We start from the raw sequence: 20,848 nt of genomic DNA on the forward strand, positions 1-20,848 counted from the left end.
AAATGAATTCCATCTAATATTGATCTCTCTATGATTAGGTGTCTCTTTCCTTTTCCCAAAGGCCAACTTTATGTTTCTTTCATCTTCTTACATTTCATCTTCTTACATTAATTTCATTTTATTATTACAAGGCAGTTAATCATACATAAAACTCAAACTTATCATCAGCCCATTAGAACCCCTCGCCCCAGCCCCCAAAACCCCCAACCCCAAAAAGTAAACCCCAAAGATATAATAAAATAAAAAAGATATGAAAGGAGTTAAAAGAAAATTTGAAGTCAAAGAAACTTGGTAAAGAAAAAAATATTTAACTAAAGAAGAGTAAGACCTAGGCTCCTTTTTTAGCTGAAAAGAAAATTTTAAGTTTGAGAACTCTTTTTTGGATAACTCCATGAAAAATTCGCAGTTGATATCTTTCAAATGCGTACCGGATAATTTGCTCATTATACAATAGCTCGCAAATTACATAGGAAATATAAACTGTATTAAGCAAGTCTGGTGCGATAAATTATGACCGAGGAAGTTATTGATGAGGGGAATTGATCCCAAATCTACTATGTGGGAAATTACTCACCCGAACAACTCAGTCAACTCTTCCTGGCAAGCTTGAGCACTTTGCTCGAGCACTATGAAAGTTTACAATATTACAATTATTATTAGTATCATCATTGTATAAACAAAAGTCATACCAAGTTTATTCCAAAATGCAGAAACGATTTCTTGTTTAACCAGTAATCAACTATTCAAATATCGTTTTAATCATCCGTTTTAGATCAGCCAAAGTTGCTTTTACTTGACCAGCAATAATTTTTTGTTTACAAATCTTTCTACCCCCTCATTATTTTTTTCCAACCGTAATTATGGGTCCCTATTCTGAAAAAAATTCAAAAAAACTTTTGTCGTTATAAGGAGACTAGGAAAAGGCAATACCACATTTTCACCCATATAGTTGCATATAAAAACCTTGGTATGAAAACAAGAAAGTGTCCAAAAGCCAAAACGTGGGCTGTATGGCCGACGTTTAAACTAAATTTTAGCTTTTAAGGCACAAACTTACAAATCCCAACTTGGAAATTGAACATATTTCTTTCTTTTTCAACTCTTTCATATTTACTTATCCCTCCATCTCACTTCATCTTTATCTTCCACTTGTTGGTATCTCCTCAAATTGCCAAATTGATAACAATGACTCTTCTCGACCTTCTTTCTTTTTCTATTTTATTGTATTTCCAAAATTAATTCTTCCAAGGTTTTGAATAAATAAATAGTAGGAGAAAATATAGAAAATGGTGTATCCAAGCTGTAATTTACAACATACCACACTTTTCACATTGTTTCAACACGGTGTATCGAAGCTGTTATTTTGGCCTCCACCATAGCAAAGTTGACTAGCCATTTATAGCATGAGCAGAAAAGTGAAAATCAAGAGGAAAAATTCAACTTATACATGTGTGAAACCAATTAAGCCTTGAAAAACTGTATAATTTATTTATTGGACCATCACTTCTATAAACCATTAAAGACTATAGTTGAATGGATATGATTAATTCATTCTTAACCGGCGATATAAGATTCGATTTTGAAAACAAAATAAAACCTAATAAAGAATATTATTCTGGTCTTTTAGGACGCGAATTAAATTAATCCAAGTCACATCATTAACATGTCATACTTCAATTTTCAATGTTGTCTCTTTAAAAAGTGAAAAACCCTAATTCAGCACCCCCAGACATGTGATATTACTTCGTCGATTTTTATTTATAATATGTATATATAAATAATAAATAAAATTAAAATATTAAATATAAATATAAAAATTGATATTATTTACCGTTGCAATAATTTATTTATTTATTTACTTTGTTATATCGCTTGCAAAAATTCTTGGGTACGCAACACCCCTGGTACTCTCCATTATACTTACTTGACCCCGTAGACAAAAGGAAAAGAATAAGAAATAGTGGGGTGAAGTTAAGAAAATAGAAAGTAGGAGTAAACCCCAAATTTCAAATCAACCCAAAAGAAAAAATAAAAAAATAAAAGGAGAGGATAAGTGCCACTCCTCAATTATTTTACTACTAAGCCCAAGAAAAAAAATTCACCTTTGTGAACTTTCTTGTAAACTTCTACTAGTGTGTGAAGCAAAAGAAAATGCTGGAAACTTCAGTGTTGTTGGAGAATTCAGCTACTGCTGCTGCTGGTGGCGCCGCCGTAACTCAGGCTGTGGAGCTGAAGAATGACGGCGGCAGCGGTGGTGGTAGTGTCGGTGGAGGCTCGGAAGAGGAAGAAAGAAGCAGAGGGGAATTAGAAGGTGAAAAGAATAATATATCAGGTGGGAATCGTTGGCCACATGATGAAACTTTGGCTTTGCTCAAAATAAGGTCTCAGATGGACATTGCATTTCGTGATTCCAATCTCAAAGGCCCTCTTTGGGATGAAATTTCTAGGTACAAACAAACATCACTCTATTTAGTATATATACAATTCATATTTTGTTAATTTGTTTTGTTATATTGAGCTCAATTTTCAATAACCATCTAATTAGTTGTATTATTAGTTCATCACTTTTAGTAAACTTGCACATATTTATAGGCCTATGGTATTTTTCAATTTGCCTTGCGTTGGTAAGGGTAATTGTTTTGAATTTTATCTAGATGAGTAACTTTTTAAGTAGTGTTTCTGGTTGGTTGTTGGAATTTTTTTTAATTTGTAATTGTGGTGAAATGTGAAGTTTTGAAAGAGAAGGAACAAATGGGGAATTTTTGTTTTATTATTGGCAGGAAAATGGTTGAGCTAGGGTATAATCGAAATGCAAAGAAATGCAGGGAGAAATTTGAGAATATTTATAAGTATCACAAAAGAACAAAAGATGGTAGATCTGGTAGACAAACTGGGAAAAATTATCGATTTTTCGAGCAATTAGAGCTTTTGGACAACCAGGTTAATAGGACAGATACAACAACATCAATTTCAATGCCAGTACCAATGCCTATGCCGATGACAATGATAAAACCAGCCACTAGTGGATGTCAAGATTTCACTTATCGAAACCAAGGTTTTAATCCGGAGTTCATGTCTACGTCCACGTCTACAACCTCTTCCTCGGGTAAGGAATCCGATGGTAGTGTGAAGAAGAAAAGGAAATTGGCTGGTTATTTTGAGAGGTTGATGAAGCAAGTGTTGGACAAGCAAGAGGATTTGCAAAACAAGTTCTTGGAAGCAATAGAAAAATGCGAGAGGGATCGGATAGAGAGGGAAGAAACTTGGAAGATGCAGGAAATAGCAAGATTAAAGAAAGAAAAAGAAGCACTAGCCAATGAAAGAGCAATTTCTGCTGCCAAAGATGCAGCAGTGATTGCTTTCTTGCAGAAAATCTCAGAGCAAACCGTTCAAGTACAGTCGCCAATGAAATTATCTCATGAAAAGAAGACTGAGAATTCGTCGGTGAAAACTGTTGAAAGCCAAGAGAATGTTTTGCAGCAAGACAATGATAAGCAAGAGAACATGTTAGACAAACAAGATATAATAGACAGTGCTGGTGAGAATTCGTTTCATATGAGTTCTTGTCGATGGCCTAAAGCAGAAGTTGAAGCATTGATCAAGTTAAGAACGAACGTTGACTTGCAATATCCAGACAATGGATCACCAAAAGGGCCTCTATGGGAAGATATCTCATCTGGTATGAAAAAGCTTGGATATGATAGAAATGCCAAGAGGTGTAAAGAGAAATGGGAGAACATAAACAAGTATTATAGGAGAGTTAAAGAAAGCCAAAAGAGGAGGCCAGAAGATTCAAAAACGTGTCCTTATTTTCATCTACTGGATTCTATCTATCAAAACAAGTCCAAGAAACAATTGCTCAGTTCAGAAAATCCAGGTTCTAGTATGAAGGCTGGAGAGTTACTAATGCAAATAATGAACCAACAACAGCAGCAGCAGCAACAGTTGGAAACAGAAAATATTCACAGACAAAATGTTGAACAAAGTCAATAAAATGATGAAGAGGATGAAGAAGAGAAGAGGATGACAATAAAGTTTGATACTATCAAATAGTTCCTATAAATCCTTCTTGAGTAACTATAATGGATTGAGGAGCCAAGATTTTACTTTTTTTTTTAACTATAAATCCATTTTTGAGAAGTGGGGCAAAATCATTGGAGTTAATGTCCCTTGGAAATGTGGGTCAGATTCCATTAAGTGTGAGGAGGACTTTTATTCGGAAATTTACTTTTACTAAAAATGCACACACAAAGAAGTGGCATCTTTTTCTTTCTAGTTATGTATATTTAATCATTCAATGTTGGGTAAATAGCGTGAAAGAGGGAATAGTTTAGCTTTTGTGTGATTTAGACTATATAGCATTGTATACATTTTCTTCTCCTTTTGAGGCTTGGTTTCCCCACCATCCTCATGTGTGTAATAGTTTAAAATAGTTGATTCTGTTTGTATGAATTGATATATACTTTTGCAAGTTTGTCATATTAGGATCTTGGTAAAGATATGGAGTTACTTACATATATTGGTAGTGTACTTTTTTTAGGTACTTATTGCAACAGGTTATCTGTTTTATTTTTTGAGTTACTATTTTCATTAGCATGGGGTTATCTATAGTTATCATTTAGTTAAAATAATTGTTAAAACTTCTTTTACGCTCTTAGTATATAGAAGTTAAATTCAATCAGTAATCCAAAGGAGTTGTTTTTTTTTTTCCGGTGAAAAAGAAGAGATTAATGAAGCAAATTTGTTGGAAGCATGAATCGAAAAATTGTGTATGAGACGGTGGTGGTCTCTCTTTTTTTTTTTTTTTTTTTTGGGTAAATAATAATTGTAACATGACATTAGATATATGGTGTTCTAGGTTAGTCATAGCATGAGAAAACAATTAGGTAGCTGGGAAAGAATAAAGAAATTCTTACCCGTTTGGACATAATTTTTTTTTTTTTTACTTTTCTGAAAAATGTTTTCACTTTTTTCTAGAATTAGTGTTTGGTCATGAAAATTCCAAATCCAACTTGAAATTGAATTCTGGAATTTCGCGGAATGCGAAAATTTTCAAAAATCTATATTTCATAATTTTCACTCCAAATCACTCACAAAAAGTTTAAAAACAACTCTAGTTTATATCCGTGTCCAAACATAATTTCAATTTTCAAATACTATTTTCAACATATTTTTTTTTTTTCCACTTTATTTTGAAATTTCACAATTCTTATATCCAAACGCCCACTTAAGCAAATAACTTAAATATATTAAACCAAAAAAAAAAAAAAAAAAAAGAGGCAGCAAGGGGTAGAGAAGGCCTAAGCACCAATGTCCCCAATGAGAGATGTTTTCTCAGAACTTAGAACTGTCATATTCTATTTTTAGCTAAAATCCAGATGAGCATCTGCATATGATACGAAATTTGTCCTGCTGAGCGTCTTTCCCTCTTATTTTTGTCGGGAATCCTAAACCTAAGGACCCTCGTATATTAATGGTCTAATTGCAATCGCCTTTAAGTTTACTAGTAAAGAGCTAACCTCGAATAGTTCAATTATTCATACTGTAGTTTACCCTATACTTTTCACCTCCACTTTATAGAATTTTGTATTTTTGACCTCACATTCCTTCATATCATTTCCAATTTTTACCTGCAAAATTGCTCTAACGTTCTCTATGCTTTCCTAAGAACTTGTTGAAGCTTGAAAATCAAGATCAGAAGATAAAATGCTCAAACTCCCCATAAGTAACTCTTGATTAGCACTCAATCAATCTACCACTAGTCAATTATGAACTGAATAATCTTTACATTTGATAATTATATAAGTTCTATAGTAGAAGACAATCACACCTTAATAATATTCCAGGCCAATCTTCTCTTCTTCTTTTTTTACACTTTCAAGGCGAAAATGGTCGAGGTTGGCCTACGATGCGTTTTATCTGAAAAGCGTATTTTTTTTCCATTTTTAAGCCTTCTTTTGACCTCCTTAAGCTCTTTCTCTCTCAAGTTGCTTTTATCGTATGTACTCAATAGATAAATCCAAGGCTAACCAACAACCATTAACTTTGTTTTGACTAAACAAAGGAATCAATCAATTTCCTGGCCTCCCTCTTATTCAGCTGTCCGTGTAATTTCTACTAATATTGAAAATCGATCAAATGACACATTGACACCAAAACTGTTTTAAAAACAACAATATAATGTCCTTAAACTGAATATTATTTCCCCTCAATCGTAGGGCTATATTGGGCTCAACCATTTTATATTGGGTGACCCATAACACGAGACTGATCCAACTATTACCTTATGGGTATGTCCAAAATCCAGTGACTGTCAAGTGTTTGTTTATTTTCCACTTCTATTTGGAAACAATTTGGTTGCAGTAACTTTGATCCAACACAAATATAAGTCAGCTTCAAATTGTCAAGCCTTGTCCCCTAGTTGAATCACTAGTCAAATGTCAATGTTTAAGGTTATCAGTGCTACAAAAAAACTAAGGAAAAAAAATAGACTACAAAATACATGTAACTATCCACAAAACAGAAGAATTGAATAGAAGTATAGGTAACATTTTCAAATTCATTTTTTTTATATAAAAAAATATTAGTAGCAAGAAGAAGGAGGAATCATGAAATATTACTTACTTCCTATGAGATGGGACAAAGTGAAAAGAAATGATAAAAGAATCGCATACAAGTAAAAAAAAAATGATTAATGATATTGGTATTTAATTGGATCTTACTTGCCCATAAAAGTGATAAGTTCAGCTGTTGCCAACTACCAATTCTAGAAGCCCACCATTGTTGAAGCAATCAACCCATTCTAGAAGCCACCATTATTGAAGCCTCCATTGTTGAACGAAGAATTCAACCACCAACCACCTTCTTTAAGGCTATAAATAGAGCCTTATGTTCTACACAGAAAAATTAATCCAGAGAGATTGAAATACAATCCAGGAAAGAGATTGTAAGAACAAAAAGAGAGTTTGGTGAGGTTTTTTGTAGAGAGAAATTCTTGGTGTAAATTCTCTATAATTCTATTCTTGTGAAATAGAGTTGTTTTTCCTCCCAAATAATCTTCATATTGATCCGAGAATCACAACAAGTGGTATCAGAGCCCTCGATTATGTGTTCATCGAGAAATATCGGAACACTGAAAATTTTAACCCGGATTTACGTTTTTCGAAAAAGTGATCTTCGGTGTGTTTTGATCATTTCATTAGATTCCTTGCGTCGATACGAATTCAACGCAATTTTCTGGAGGCCAAACAAAGGTAAAACGAAGAAGCTATGACAATTTTTTTTCTTCTGCCCAAGGAAGAAGATGATGAATAGTAATTGCCCAGTCAGCGCCATGTCATCATCCAGTCAGCATCTAGTCAGCGCCATGTCAACATCTAGTCAGCGCCACGTCAACATCCAATCAGCATCTAGTCAGCGCCCAGTCATCATAAAATTTTTAGAAATTTATGAAATAACCCCTGAAGTTACTGAAATTATAAATCTGCCCCACAAGTTCAGTATATTTTCGATTTAACCCCAAAAGTTTGGTGTAAATTTTGAAAATTTCCTGGAGGCCCTATTTTGACCCAAGAAGAGTCAATCCTACCATTTTTCACCATTCCGGACGCGTTGGTGAGTTCTGTTTGGTGAGATTCTGCTCCAAAATTTTGACCAAGCCATTTTAAAGACATAATGGAAGAGTCATCATCATCTGGAGCTATGATAAAGCTTACTGCCACAAATTACACATTGTGAAGACCTCGGATGGAAGATCTCCTCAGTTGTAAAGATTTGTTTGATCCCATAGAAGCAAAGGGTAGGAACCTCGATTCCACCAAAGAAGCAGAGTGGAAGAAATTAAACAGAAAAACTATCGGTCAAATTCGACAATGGATTGACGATAGCGTTTTTCATCATGTTGCACAAGAGACAGATGTGTATGCCCTCTAGGTGAAGTTAGAAGGGATGTATCAAGCCAAGACCGCTAGGAACAAAGCCTTGTTGATGAGGCGTTTGGTAAATTTGAAGTTAAAGCACGGAACTTCAGTTGTCGAGCATACCAGTGAGTTTGAGCTTGATAAATCAATTATCGTCTGTTGACATGCCGCTCGGGGATGAGATGCAAGCCCTACTACTTCTTAGTTCTCTTCCTGATAGCTGGGAGACGCTGGTAGTCTCTCTCAGTAATTCAGCTCCTAGTGGAAATCTGACCATGTCTATGGTTAAAGATGCCTTATTTAATGAAGAAGCCAGAAGAAAGGACATCAATCATGGTGAGTCACATGCCCTTATTACAGAAAGAGGGAGACAACAAGAAAGAAGTCAAGATAAGAGGAGAGGCAGAAGCAAGAGTAGGGGACAATCCACAGATGGTAGAAAGTCATCATATGCGTGCTACCACTGTGGAATAAAGGGCCATTTAAAGAAGAACTGCAGAAAATTGCATAAGGAGAAGGAGCAGTTGAAGCAGAAGGATGGAGATGCATTAGTCACTACCCACGGAGAGGTAGCCATTTGTTCCATCCAAGAAGAGACATGCCTTCACGTCTCAAGTCAAGAAGAAAATGAATGGGTGGTAGATACTGCAGCATCATACCACGCCACATCCCGAAAAGATTTCTTCACAACATACAAAGCAGGAGATTTTGGAGTAGTGAAAATGGGGAACACTTCTTCCTGTGAGATAGTTGGAATTGGTGATATCAAAATACAAACAAATATCGGGAGTACAATGATATTGAAGGATGTCCGTCATGTGCCAGATCTTCGTCTAAACCTAATATCAGGTATAGCTCTTGACAAACAGGGCTATGAAAGTTATTTCGGAAAAGGCACATGGAAATTGCTGAAAGGGGTTATGATTCTCGCTTGAGGACATATTTGTGGCAACTTATATAAAACTCATGTGAAGGTATGTTCAGACAGCCTCAATGTTATGGAAAAAGAGGCGTCTCAAAACCTGTGGCACTAGAGACTCGGTCACATGAGTGAAAAGGGGATATCAATTCTAACGAAAAAGCAGCTTATCAGAATGGACAAGAAGGCTACTTTAGACCCTTGTAATCATTGCTTATTCGGAAAGCAACATAGAGTCTCTTTTACATTTTCTTCAACCAGAAAATCAGAGTTACTCAGTCTGGTACACTCTGATATTTGTGGTCCCATGGAGGAGAAGTCACTTGGCGGCAATAGGTATTTTCTGACTTTCATTGATAATGCTTCTCAAAAGGTGTGGGTGTACTTCTTAAAGACAAAGGACCAGGCTTTTGATTATTTCAAGATATTTCATGCCATGGTAGAGCGTGAAACGGGAAAGAAATTAAAATTCCTTCGCTCAGATAATGGAGGCGAGTATACTTCCAAGGAGTTCGATTACTATTGCAAGAAACAAGGGATTCGACATGAAAAGACGGTCCCACGCACCCCCACAACACAATGGAGTAGCCAAGAGAATGAACCGGACAATTATGGAAAGAGTCAGAAGTATGATCAATATGGCAAAGCTGCCTAAGCCATTCTGGGGAGAAGCTGTTCGCGCCGCCTGCTACCTAATCAACCGGTCACCATCAGCCCCGTTGAATTTTGAGGTTCCAGAGAAAATATGGTCTGGTAAGAATCCCTCATATTCTCACTTAAGGGTATTCGGTTGTTTAGCACATGCACATGTATCCAAGGAGCTCAGGAAGAAGCTTGATGGTAGAACTATACCATGTATCTTCATAGGCTATGGAGATGAAGAATTTGGGTATAGATTATGGGATCCAATACAGAAGACGGTGATCAGAAGTAGGGATGTTGTATTCCACGAAAACCAGACAATTGAAGACATTGAAAAGCCCACAATGTCTTATGAAAGAGGTTCCAGTGCCCAAAAAGTTGGTCCAGATCCACTACCATTGCAGTTTGACACAAATAGCATGGGGGAGCATGAAACAGTACCAGAAGCAGAACAGGAGGATGTTTGGAAGGGGGAGGCACAAACCCCTCAGGAAACTACAGAACCATCACAGGGGAACGATGATGGTACACCTCCTGAAGCTAATAATCAACAACCTCGTCGATCTGAACGAGGTCAGATTCCATCAACTCGATACCCAGAAACCGAGTATATTCTACTTTCTGAAGATGGAGAACCAGAGAGTTTCCATGAAGCTATATCTCATAAGGATAAAGAAAAATGGCTGCAAGCAATGACCGAAGAGATGAACTCTTTACAGAAAAACAACACTTATGAGATTGTGAAACTTCCACAAGGAAAGAAGGTACTGAAGAGTAAATGGGTATTCAAGCTCAAGAAAGATGGCAGCGGAAAGGTGGTGAAGCACAAAGCCCGGTTAGTAGTCAAAGGATTCCTATAGGGAATTGACTTTGATGAAATATTTTCACCAATTGTAAAATTGACTTCAATCCGCTTCATCCTTGGATTGGTAACCAGTTTGAATTTGGAGCTTGAACAAATGGATGTCAAGACAGCATTTCTTCATGGTGATCTAAATGAAGAAATCTATATGGAGCAGTCGGAAGGTTTTGAGGTTTCAGGAAAAGAAAACCTCGTCTATAAGCTTACGAAAAGTTTATATGGCCTAAAGAAAGCACCGAGGCAGTGGTACAAAAAGTTTGACTCATTTATGGTAAGTCAAGGATATAAAAGGACTGTTGCAGATCAGTGTTGTAGACACGTGATTTTTGACCCTCCCCGAGAATTTTCATATTTTTAGCGTGAATATTTGAAATTGGGTCTAATATAGCTATTTTAACTATTTTACTTTATTTCGTCGCAAAAGAAAAATTACAAAAAATATATATATATGAATTTTAGTTTATGTATTTCTCATAAACTTGAAAAAATACAAAAAAACTGTACCTTAATTTTGTACTTTATATAATTTCGAAAATTACCAAAAAATATAGTTCTATTAATGTTTTGTAGTCATTTTAATTTTTGAAAAAATACAAAAATATTACTTTATATTTTTTATTTATATAAAAACGAAAATTACAAAAAAAATAGTTTTATTAATATTTTGTAGCTATTTTAATCTTGAAAAATATTTAAAAAAATATAGTTTTGTTTTAAATATTAGTCTTTTGGTAGTTATTTTGCTTACATAGGAGTAGTTGAGCAACGTCGTGTTCTTAATCTCGGGTCCGGGCAAAAGAATAATATTCGGGTTCAAACTACCCATTTTTAGGCCTAATTTTTGGGCCTAGCCCATAATAATCCGAGTCCACCACACATGGGGGACACGCGTGGGGAACACGGACAGAACACGACACACGGGGAACCCCACCACGCGTGGGGGACACAAGTCTTGAACCCCACCACGCATGAGGGTCCATTTTTCTTGGCAAAGGTTACAAAATGCACGGGGAAAACAGATTTTTGGTGGACGGACTTTAAAAAAAAACGGGACACTATTCATCCTCTTCTTCCTCAAAGAAGAAGAACAAAAACCCTAACGGAACCCTACCCAAACCAACCAGTCCCACACCCTCACGACCACCATCAACCACCCACCATCCCTCACGAACCAGCAGCAACGCGGAACCCCCATAACTGGCCGGAAACGAAACCAGACAACCCGTAACCATCGTCACTCTTCCTCCTCCTAGCTCCATCATCCCGTCACCATAACCAGCCCCAACTCCATCACCATCTTGTCCAAACGCCACCACCTAACATCCCGTCAAACAACCTACTCCTCACGTCCAGCGACCATCCAAACTACCAGCCCACGACCACCTGCTGAACCAGCAAAATCCAGCGAACACCTCCGTGAAACCACCATAGTCAGCCCCATCACCCTCGTCCCCAGGTGCTCGTCGCAGCTGCTTCTGCGTCACCTTCCCGTCTTAACCAAAAACCAGTCGCACCACCCTATCTCCCCAGCCAGCGAGCTCCTGCTCGTCGTCATTTTCCAGTCGACGACCAAACAACCCAGCTCATTCACCATCGTCGTCACTGCCCCCTCAACCTTACTGTCGCCACCAACTTCACCATCCTCCGTCAAACCTCCATTACTACCTTATCACTCACCAAACCTCCAGCTCAACCTCACGCCACAACCAGCCTCCCCGTTGTTTCCTCGCGCCCAACAGTGGATCAAACGACCACTGAACTCCGACTTTGCCAAACGACCCTCAATCGGCACTCCGTCGAACCCAGCCCTTAAAAGTAACGAGCGTCCAAATGACCATCTGGAAAAACCAGTAGCAGCCATGACTCGTTTTCAGTCCGTTCGTGTTCGAGTTTCTGGCGCGAGCTATTCCGTCCGAGCTTTGATGATCTTTTCTATGGTTTTCCGTTCGAGGTTATCCGTTGAGGTCGATGTTGAGGGCTGGTCCATGGCTCTGTCCGTCCCTGTTTGTTCAGGTTAGTAAACCTCAAGTATTAGATAAGGAAATGTTACGTTAAATGTTCGAAGATGCAATATAGAAATTGGTATGATAATTTTCTGCTTATGTGTTCACCGTATGCATTTTTGTTCATTTTGCGTTATGTTATTCTTGTTTATTTGATGTCATTTAATTAAGTTGGGTTAGTTGTTCTATGACACAAGTTTGACGTTAATTTGTTCGTCCCTTCCTTTGCTTAGTTCATTCGGACAAAATTAGTATTAGTACCTATTGTTACTACTTCCGAAACACTCATTCGCTAAACTTCCTTTATTAAACTTTTGACAAGTTATGGGATTTTAGTTGTAAAGAGGTTGTAAGGTTTGGTATTGTTAAACGTATTAAAAATGGCATCTTTTAAATAATAAAAATGAGACGAGCCTCGCCAAATAAAAACACAATTTGCGGGGCCCTCAATAATTGGTCATAATAAATACTTAGATTCCGGGACGGGCCGTTTAGCAAATTTCACGGCCCAACCCAAAATAATGATACGCTAGTCGCTTTAGGCGCGTATTTAATAATGTTATCGCCCTAAACGCGGGTGCACATTTATGTGACCCAAATCCAAATCTCAACGGAATCGAAATGTGTCTCTAATCACGGGTATATTAATTGTGGCGTGGTCTGAGATGCATTTCCATGACGTTGCAAATTCCTTTTTTTTTAAAATATGAATGAGACGAGCCTCGACAAACAAGAGATGCACAAGCTGCGGGACCCTCTAAATGTATATATTAAAATACTTAGAATTCGGGACAGGTCGTTTAGCGAATTTCACGGCCCTTCCCAAAATAACAATATGATAGTTGCTTTAGGCGCGTATTTAATAATGTTATTCTCCCTAACTCGGGTGCACATTTATGTGACCCAAATCCAAATCTCAACGGAGTCGAAATGTGTCTCTAATCACGGGTACATTGATTGTGGCGTGGTCTGTGATGCATTTCCATGACGTTGCAAATTCCTTTTAAAAATAATGAATGAGACGAGCCTCGACCAACAAAAATGCACAAGCTGCGGGGCCCTCTAAATGTATATATTAAAATACTTAGAATTCGGGACAAGCCGTTTAGCGAATTTCACGGCCTTTCCCCAAAATAACAATATGCTAGTTGCTTTAGGCGCGTATTTAATAATTTATTTTCCTTAACTCGGGTGCGCATTTATGTGACCCAAATCCAAATCTCAACCGAGTCGAGATATGTCAACAACCGCGTGTGCATTGATGTAACACGGTTCGAGATATATTTTCACAACGTTGCAATTCCTTGTAAAAAATAATAATAATAATTATGAAAGCGGTAAAAAGTTAAAATTTGCACATAAGTTCATATTTGTATAAAATCAGATAATCAAGCCGAATATAACAGTTGAGCGACCGTGCTAGAACCACGGAACTCGGGAATGCCTAACACCTTCTCCCGGGTTAACAGAATTCCTTATCCAGATTTCTGGTACACAGACTGTAATATGGAGTCATTCTTTTCCTCGATTCGGGATTAAAATTGGTGACTTGGGACACCCTAAATCTCCCAAGTGGCGACTCTGAAATAAATAAATAAATCCCGTTTCGATTGTCCTTTAATTGGAAAAAACTCCCTTGTACCCTCTCGGGTGCGGAAAAAGGAGGTGTGACAAGTGTGTTTACATTCAGAGATTTTCGGATGGCAATTTTGTTGTACTTCTACTTTATGTAGATGACATGTTGATCGTCGGACAAGATGCAACAAAAATTAGACAGTTGAAGAAAGAACTCTCTAAGTCCTTTGAAATGAAAGACTTAGGTCCAGCTCAGCATATTTTGGGATTGCAGATAACTCGAGATAGGAGAAACAAGAAGTTATGGCTATCTCAAGAAAATTATATTGAACGGGTGATCAAACGGTTCAATATGAGTAATGCCAAACCGGCAGGTGCTCCTTTGGCAAATCACTTCAAGTTGAGCAAGAGTTTGTGCCCCTCATCCAAGAAAGAGATTGAGGAGATGTCTACAATTCCATATTCTTCAGCAGTTGGAAGTCTGATGTATGCCATGGTTTGCACGAGGCCAGATATCGCACATGCGGTAGGTGTGGTAAGTCGTTTTCTTTCTATCCCTGGAAAGAAACATTGAGAGGCAGTTAAGTGGATTCTCAGGTATCTTAAAGGTACGTCAAAATCAAGTCTGTGCTTTGGGGGAGCTGATCCAGTCTTGGAAGGCTATACAGATTCAGATATGGCCGGAGATCCTGATGGAAGAAAATCAACCTCAGGATATGTTTATACTTTTGCAGGGGGAGCTGTGTCATGGCAGTCAAGATTGCAGAAGTGTGTTGCACTATCCACAACTGAAGCAGAGTATATTGTTGTAGCGGAAGCTGGAAAAGAAATGTTGTGGCTAAAGCGGTTTCTCCAAGAACTAGGGATAAATCAAACAGAGTATAAGATACATTGTGATAATCAAAGTGCAATTGATTTAAGCAAAAACTCAATGTATCATTCTCGGACAAAGCACATCGACATTCGCTATCACTGGATACGCGAGGTGATGGATCAATAACTGTTGAAACTAGTGAAGATCCATACGAAGGAGAATCCGGTCACTCAAGAAAAGTTAGAGCTGTGCAGAGACATAGTTGGAATAACTTTCAAATACTAGCCGTGTTGGAATGCAGCTGAAGGGGGAGAATTGATAAGTTCAGCTGCTGCCAACTACCAATCTAGAAGCCCACCATTGTTGAAGCAATCAACCCATTCTAGAAGCCACCATTATTGAAGCCTCCATTGTTGAATGAAGAATTCAACCACCAACCACCTTCTTTAAGGCTATAAATAGAGCCTTATGTTTTACACAGAAAAATCAATCCAGAGAGATTGAAATACAATGCATGAAGAGATTGTAAGAACAAAAAGAGAGTTTGGTGAGGTTTTTGGTAGAGAGAAATTCTTGGTGTAAATTCTCTATAATTCTATTCTTGTGAAATAGAGTTGTTTTTCCTCCCAAATAATCTTCATATTGATCCGAGAATCACAGCAAAAAGAAAGGGCAGAGAAAGGTGAGTTCTGTATTTATATGGATAACTTTGTTTCTTTTAACATGTATTTATATGGATAACTCGTTAATTTACAACTTGCACATGCACACCGGAGTAAACAATCCGGTCGAATTGTAATATTTTCCAATGTGATTAATTGATTTGTCAAATAATTAAAGTCTAATCGTAATGTAATCTTCCCATTGCCATGGAATGGTAAAATACTTTTCTTTTCTCAGAAGTCGACCAAGGAACGTTTGGTTAATATTTCTAATAGTCATTTTTTCATTTTAATATGGATTCATTATTTTAGGACTAAGATTTACCTTATTTGCCTTTACAATTTAATTTTTTTTCAATATCAGTATATTTTTATCTAGCAAGTAACCTAACTTATATTTTAGTATTATTAATTTTATTTTTATTCATGGATATCTATAATTTTTATTTATCTGACCTGACCTAATAGCATAAAAATTCTTTTATACTATCTTACTTTAATGGTAATACTTTAGTATTGATTCGAATGGTTAACTTTTTTTAACAAATACCTATTATTCCATCTGTCTCAATTTATATGAAAGCATGATGTTTAAGAAATAAAGGAACACTTTTGAATATGATCTAAAATAAACCATATAAATTTGTATAGTTAGAAATCAGGGGAAAAAATTACTCTTAAAATTTTCACCACTTCCCTGCAAAAGTTACAAATTCTTCCGAATCCAATACAGCATGGACCCCACATTTCCCTACCGTTGCACCAATAAGCAGAAATATCAGTATCAAATTATACCTAGATATTCTAACTATCCCTCACATGCCCTACCTCAGTATACTCTCTCACCCCCACACCATTTAACTCCAAAATCCCCATTTCTCTTTTTTAACTCTTCCAAAGCTTCTTCTCCACACTCTCCAATGGCGGAATACGACGCCGTAACCACCACCAACCACCACCCAAATCTCATCCAAAAAGAAACAGCTCTACAAGCTATCAACACCATAATCCAACTCCATTTCGAAAAAACCCTCGAGAAAAAAAGAGCCGTAGACTTACAAAAAAAAGAACTTTGGAGAATGTTTCAGCTGTTCTTCCTTTTCTTGGCTTTAGTCTTTTTGGGTCAAGCTCTTTCCCCTAAGCTCCAATGCCGCCATTGTTGGATACCCATTGGGCTTCTTTCTTTAGCCCATCTGATTTTTTATGTATCTGTGGCTCAAACTTTGAGATGCATTAATGGGTTTAAGTACCAAAGGAGATGTCATAAGCTGACATTGGGTTTGGCTACTGAAAGGCTAAGGCAATTGAAGATGAGAATTGGGAATGGTGGGGTTGAGGAAATTGGGGATGAATTTGAGATACATTATCAAGAACCACCAGAGAGTTATTTTGGTAAGTTTAAGAGGAATTGGGCTTTGCATTTTGGGTTCTTGATTTTCATTTATGGGTTCATGGTTTCTTCCTCTGTTGTAATCCTTTGTTTCTAATTAGGAGTGAACTCCACTCAATTATCTAGAGTTTGGTTGAGGGGTAGATTGTGGAAATTTTGGTTAGGGTGGGGCGGAACAATTTTGAGAATTAATGGAAAATATTCTTGCATCTTTTACAAAATTGATTGAAGTTTTATGGTTTTGATTCTTTTGGCCTGTTTATCAAAACTGTGGATGTGCGTGCTATATATAATATATGCGGACGTGTACAGTTTTGTTTTGTATGCTTGTATTACTAGATTTCTATCGTGCCATCTAGTCTAGGGTAGTAAAATACCTAGGGGCCATTTGGTAGGAGGTATATGAATAGTGTTGAATATAATGTATTAATATTGTTTGGATTAGTTATGCTGAGATTATTTCTTACAATTATTTGGTTTGGTGCATTAAAGCATGCATAATTTTTTTAAAAATGGCTGAATACATATGGAGACACTTAAAATTGACACGATTTTTCATTTAGACACCTAAACTCAAGGGTGTTCTTATTGAGCACTTATACTACTTCGAAACCTATTCCAATTAAGCACTTCTTGCTGAGTTGACACATAAAGTTAGTTTCACCCGATATAGGCGCGTGAAGACCCAAAAAATAGATTTTTTTTTATTTCCTTCTTCTACTCCCTCAAAAACAAAACAGATCTGCCAGTTGTCTCTTCACTGTCGGAATCCGGCGAGAGAAACCGGCAGCCTCATCCTCCCCAAAAAACCAACGAGCCCCCCTCTTCTTCTTCAACTCTAAGAAACCAGCCGCACCCCATCTCCTCATCTCCAGCCGCCGCCGCAACAAACCAGGCTGCTCTAAGAGATTTCTGACCACCACGCTGCCGCTGGACTTCATCGCCGGAGGCTAACAACCCATCTGCAAGACCATAGCCGCCAGAACTCCAACCCAGCCGCCTCTTCATCTTGCTCAGGTCATCGCTAGCCGGAGAGAAGCAACCGCACCCCCTTCTTTCTCTCCACCATTGATTAAAACTGAAATGAAAAAGGATGAAATTGTTGAAATTTTGTTGCACTGAATTGGGTATCAAGACGCGTTCTATTCCGTGGATTATTCCGTCCGGTTTAATGATATCATCTGGGCGAGTGAGAATCATGTGGAAGAGGAGAAGCTTTTGGAGGGATTTGAGGGTTCAAGCAAGAAATTGTTGAAATCTTGTTGCAGAGACTGCGACTAAATGAAAGCCACCATTAATGGGGTCTTTAAAAAGCTTGAAGGTTTAAAATGGGTTACTTGATTTGATGAAAGTTTGGAAAATTAATATTGGGATTGTCTTCGGGTCGTCGCGGGGAATCTTTAGATGAAGTTATAACAAATTTGGAGGAGTTTCTCTTAAAAATTTGGATTAAAATCGTGCTTGGAACAAGAACACACATGAAAATAGTGAAGAACACAAAGATCACTGATTATTTGTTTATTAAATAGATTTAACATAGTTTTTCCTTTTCTTTTACTCAAAATAATGTATGTCTTTTTTTGTTCGTCATTCGTCACGCCAGCAGCGAGTGCATTGCACAAACTTTGTAAGTTGGCTGATTATCAAAGAAGTGCTCAATTGGAATAAGTTTCGGGTAGTATAAGTGCTCAATAGGAACACCCTTAAGTTCAGGTGTCTAAATGAAAAATCGTGCCAACTTTAAGTGTCTCTGTATGTATTCAGCCTAAAAAAATTGATTGCTTACAAAAATATCCTTCACATTCTTTAACTTTGTACACTATTTTTATTGCAATAGTTTTATTATCCTCCACATTGTTTATTCTCTCTAAAGTAACTTTTTTTTGTATAGGAGAGCAAAACTAAAAGAAAAAACTAATTAAAATATTAAAGTTAAAAGAGAAAAAAAAATTCAATTGCTATACATATAATACAAAATGCCAATTATTAAAAAAATACATAGATCTTTAACAAATAAAGAAAACTTTAGTTTATAATTTGAACGAATTCAAAATCAAATTTTATTAAATATGATTTTTTTTATTTATTATAGTAGAATGCTAAAGGGAAAAAATAATTAAAATATCACAATATAAAAATATACAAAATATGACCAAAAAGTATTTGGAAAAGGTTTTGAGGGATTTGAGGGGCAATTATATCTTTAACTAAGCTTATGTATGTATTAATAATTTTGGTATTGCTAATACTATGGTTTGCGATGCATTATTATAAATAGGATAATATCAAATAGAATGTGTAACTAATAGGTAGAAAAATTGTACCAAACAAGATATTATTAATACACAAAGCTAATGCATGCATTATTTTTTCTAATGCACTTTACCAAACGACCTTTTAGGAATTAGTTATATTTTTACACTATCCGTATAGTTAATACTATTTTTATTTGTATTATCAGAATTTTTTCGAGAAAAAAAAAAGTTATTGGTAATTATCTTAGAAGTGAGGTGACTGTGTATATATCCTTATTAAGTAGTCAATACATAAACTTAAATTCCGATAGATATAAGACAAACAAGAATTTAAAAAAAAAAAAAAAGGATGTTATTACGGTGAAAATGGAGAAATGGGGATTTTTGCTATACGTCTTTTGTTGCATTTTACATGACATTGTTCACACTTCTTGGATATCGAGTTGCTATCTTTTTTTCAATATTTACCAGTACTTTATTCTTGCTATTACAGTTGTTGATCTGTTTCAAATATGAAATGGTAAAGTTGATTACCTAGAAGCCATTAAGTAGTTTGAATTATTTTTATATTATTCTTTTTGGTCCTTTGGATAAATGGGTACATTCTTTTTTGAATTCTTTGTTCAATACAGTTAAATGCAAACTGTGTCACGTAAAATGAAGTGAATTAAATCATACACTTGTGTAGTTCAACAATAATGAGAAAGCTGCAGGGTAAACAAAGTAACACATATACCGAGTTTGGAACCTTTTTATTGTCTTTTTGGACAAAAAATGCGTAAATAAGTGTAAAAAAAAGTTACCTTTATATATATAACGCCAAAACAAACCACGTTATACCTTAACGGTACCGTTAAAGTATAGCGTGGTGTGTTTGACGTAATATATACTGACATTTGACTGACACAGATATAACGCGTTGTATTTTTACGCTATATATAACGTACAAATACAACACGTTATACCCCTTATTATGGGCCCACCAATAAGTGAATGTATCAACCCCGGGCTCGCACTTTCCTATATAAAAGAGTTAGGATTTTAGGAAAATCCATTCACAAAAAATTCTAACTCCCATTCAATCTTTTCTACTTGTTAAATTCTCAAGCATTTTTCCGTAATGTCTGAAGAGCGTAGAATAAGAGTTTCATTATATTGGGGGGGGAAGGTGAGGTTGTGATGGAGAATAACACAGTGAGGTATATTTTATCTCCACGGAGTCATGTTAAATTACCACTTACAATGGAATACGATAAATTGATATCGTTGTTATGCAAAAAAATGAGTGTGAGGAAACACCGAGTGATACTTAAAGTAACCGGAAGATATCCGTATTTCGTCACTCCGCAAGGGGCTGCTTTTTACTTTGAGTTAAACATCTACGATGATAAAACTTTGAGGGATTTTTTGAGGACTCCGGATGAATACCGGGAATTTCTTGTAATCAAAATGTTGGATATGTACGTCAAGGTCGAAGACGTTCCCAACAATGAGGTTGCCAGATAGGTTCCGGATAACCCCCAGTCATCGGGTGGTTATTCTGGAGCAGTTTTTGCCGGACAAGTTCCGGATGAAAGAGTTTTCCTTGATTTAAACTTATCACCGCCTGCTTTTCATAATTCACAAGCCGAGTGGTAAACTTTAATTTTTCTTTGTGTTACGATGTACATTTTTGTTGTATTGAATTTGTATTAGCGCTCATACATTTAACAGGGGGTACCGACCGGATATAGATTTTACAAATTATGAACCCAAGCATAGTTTTGGTGTGTTGGATCATGATGGTCCATCCGGTAGTCATCACCTA

General features: G+C 36.5%; 2 protein-coding genes across 2 annotated transcripts; both read left to right on the forward strand.

Moving 5' to 3' along the window:
- The first annotated feature begins 1,952 nt into the window (after positions 1-1,952).
- LOC107781746 (trihelix transcription factor DF1-like) lies at positions 1,953-4,511 on the forward strand. The gene is made up of 2 exons (XM_016602493.2): positions 1,953-2,447; positions 2,781-4,511. Exons 1-2 carry the CDS (start codon positions 2,152-2,154, stop codon positions 3,991-3,993), a joined length of 1,509 nt encoding a protein of 502 aa, XP_016457979.1. The 5' UTR covers positions 1,953-2,151; the 3' UTR covers positions 3,994-4,511.
- An 11,564-nt stretch (positions 4,512-16,075) lies between these two features.
- On the forward strand, positions 16,076-18,471 carry LOC107818767 (uncharacterized). Its single transcript, XM_016644819.2, has one exon. It carries the CDS (start codon positions 16,131-16,133, stop codon positions 16,881-16,883), a length of 753 nt encoding a protein of 250 aa, XP_016500305.1. The 5' UTR covers positions 16,076-16,130; the 3' UTR covers positions 16,884-18,471.
- Positions 18,472-20,848: the final 2,377 nt, after the last annotated feature.

The sequence above is a fragment of the Nicotiana tabacum genome, chromosome 11 (assembly GCF_000715075.1).
Source record: "Nicotiana tabacum cultivar K326 chromosome 11, ASM71507v2, whole genome shotgun sequence".
Lineage (NCBI taxonomy): Eukaryota > Viridiplantae > Streptophyta > Magnoliopsida > Solanales > Solanaceae > Nicotiana > Nicotiana tabacum.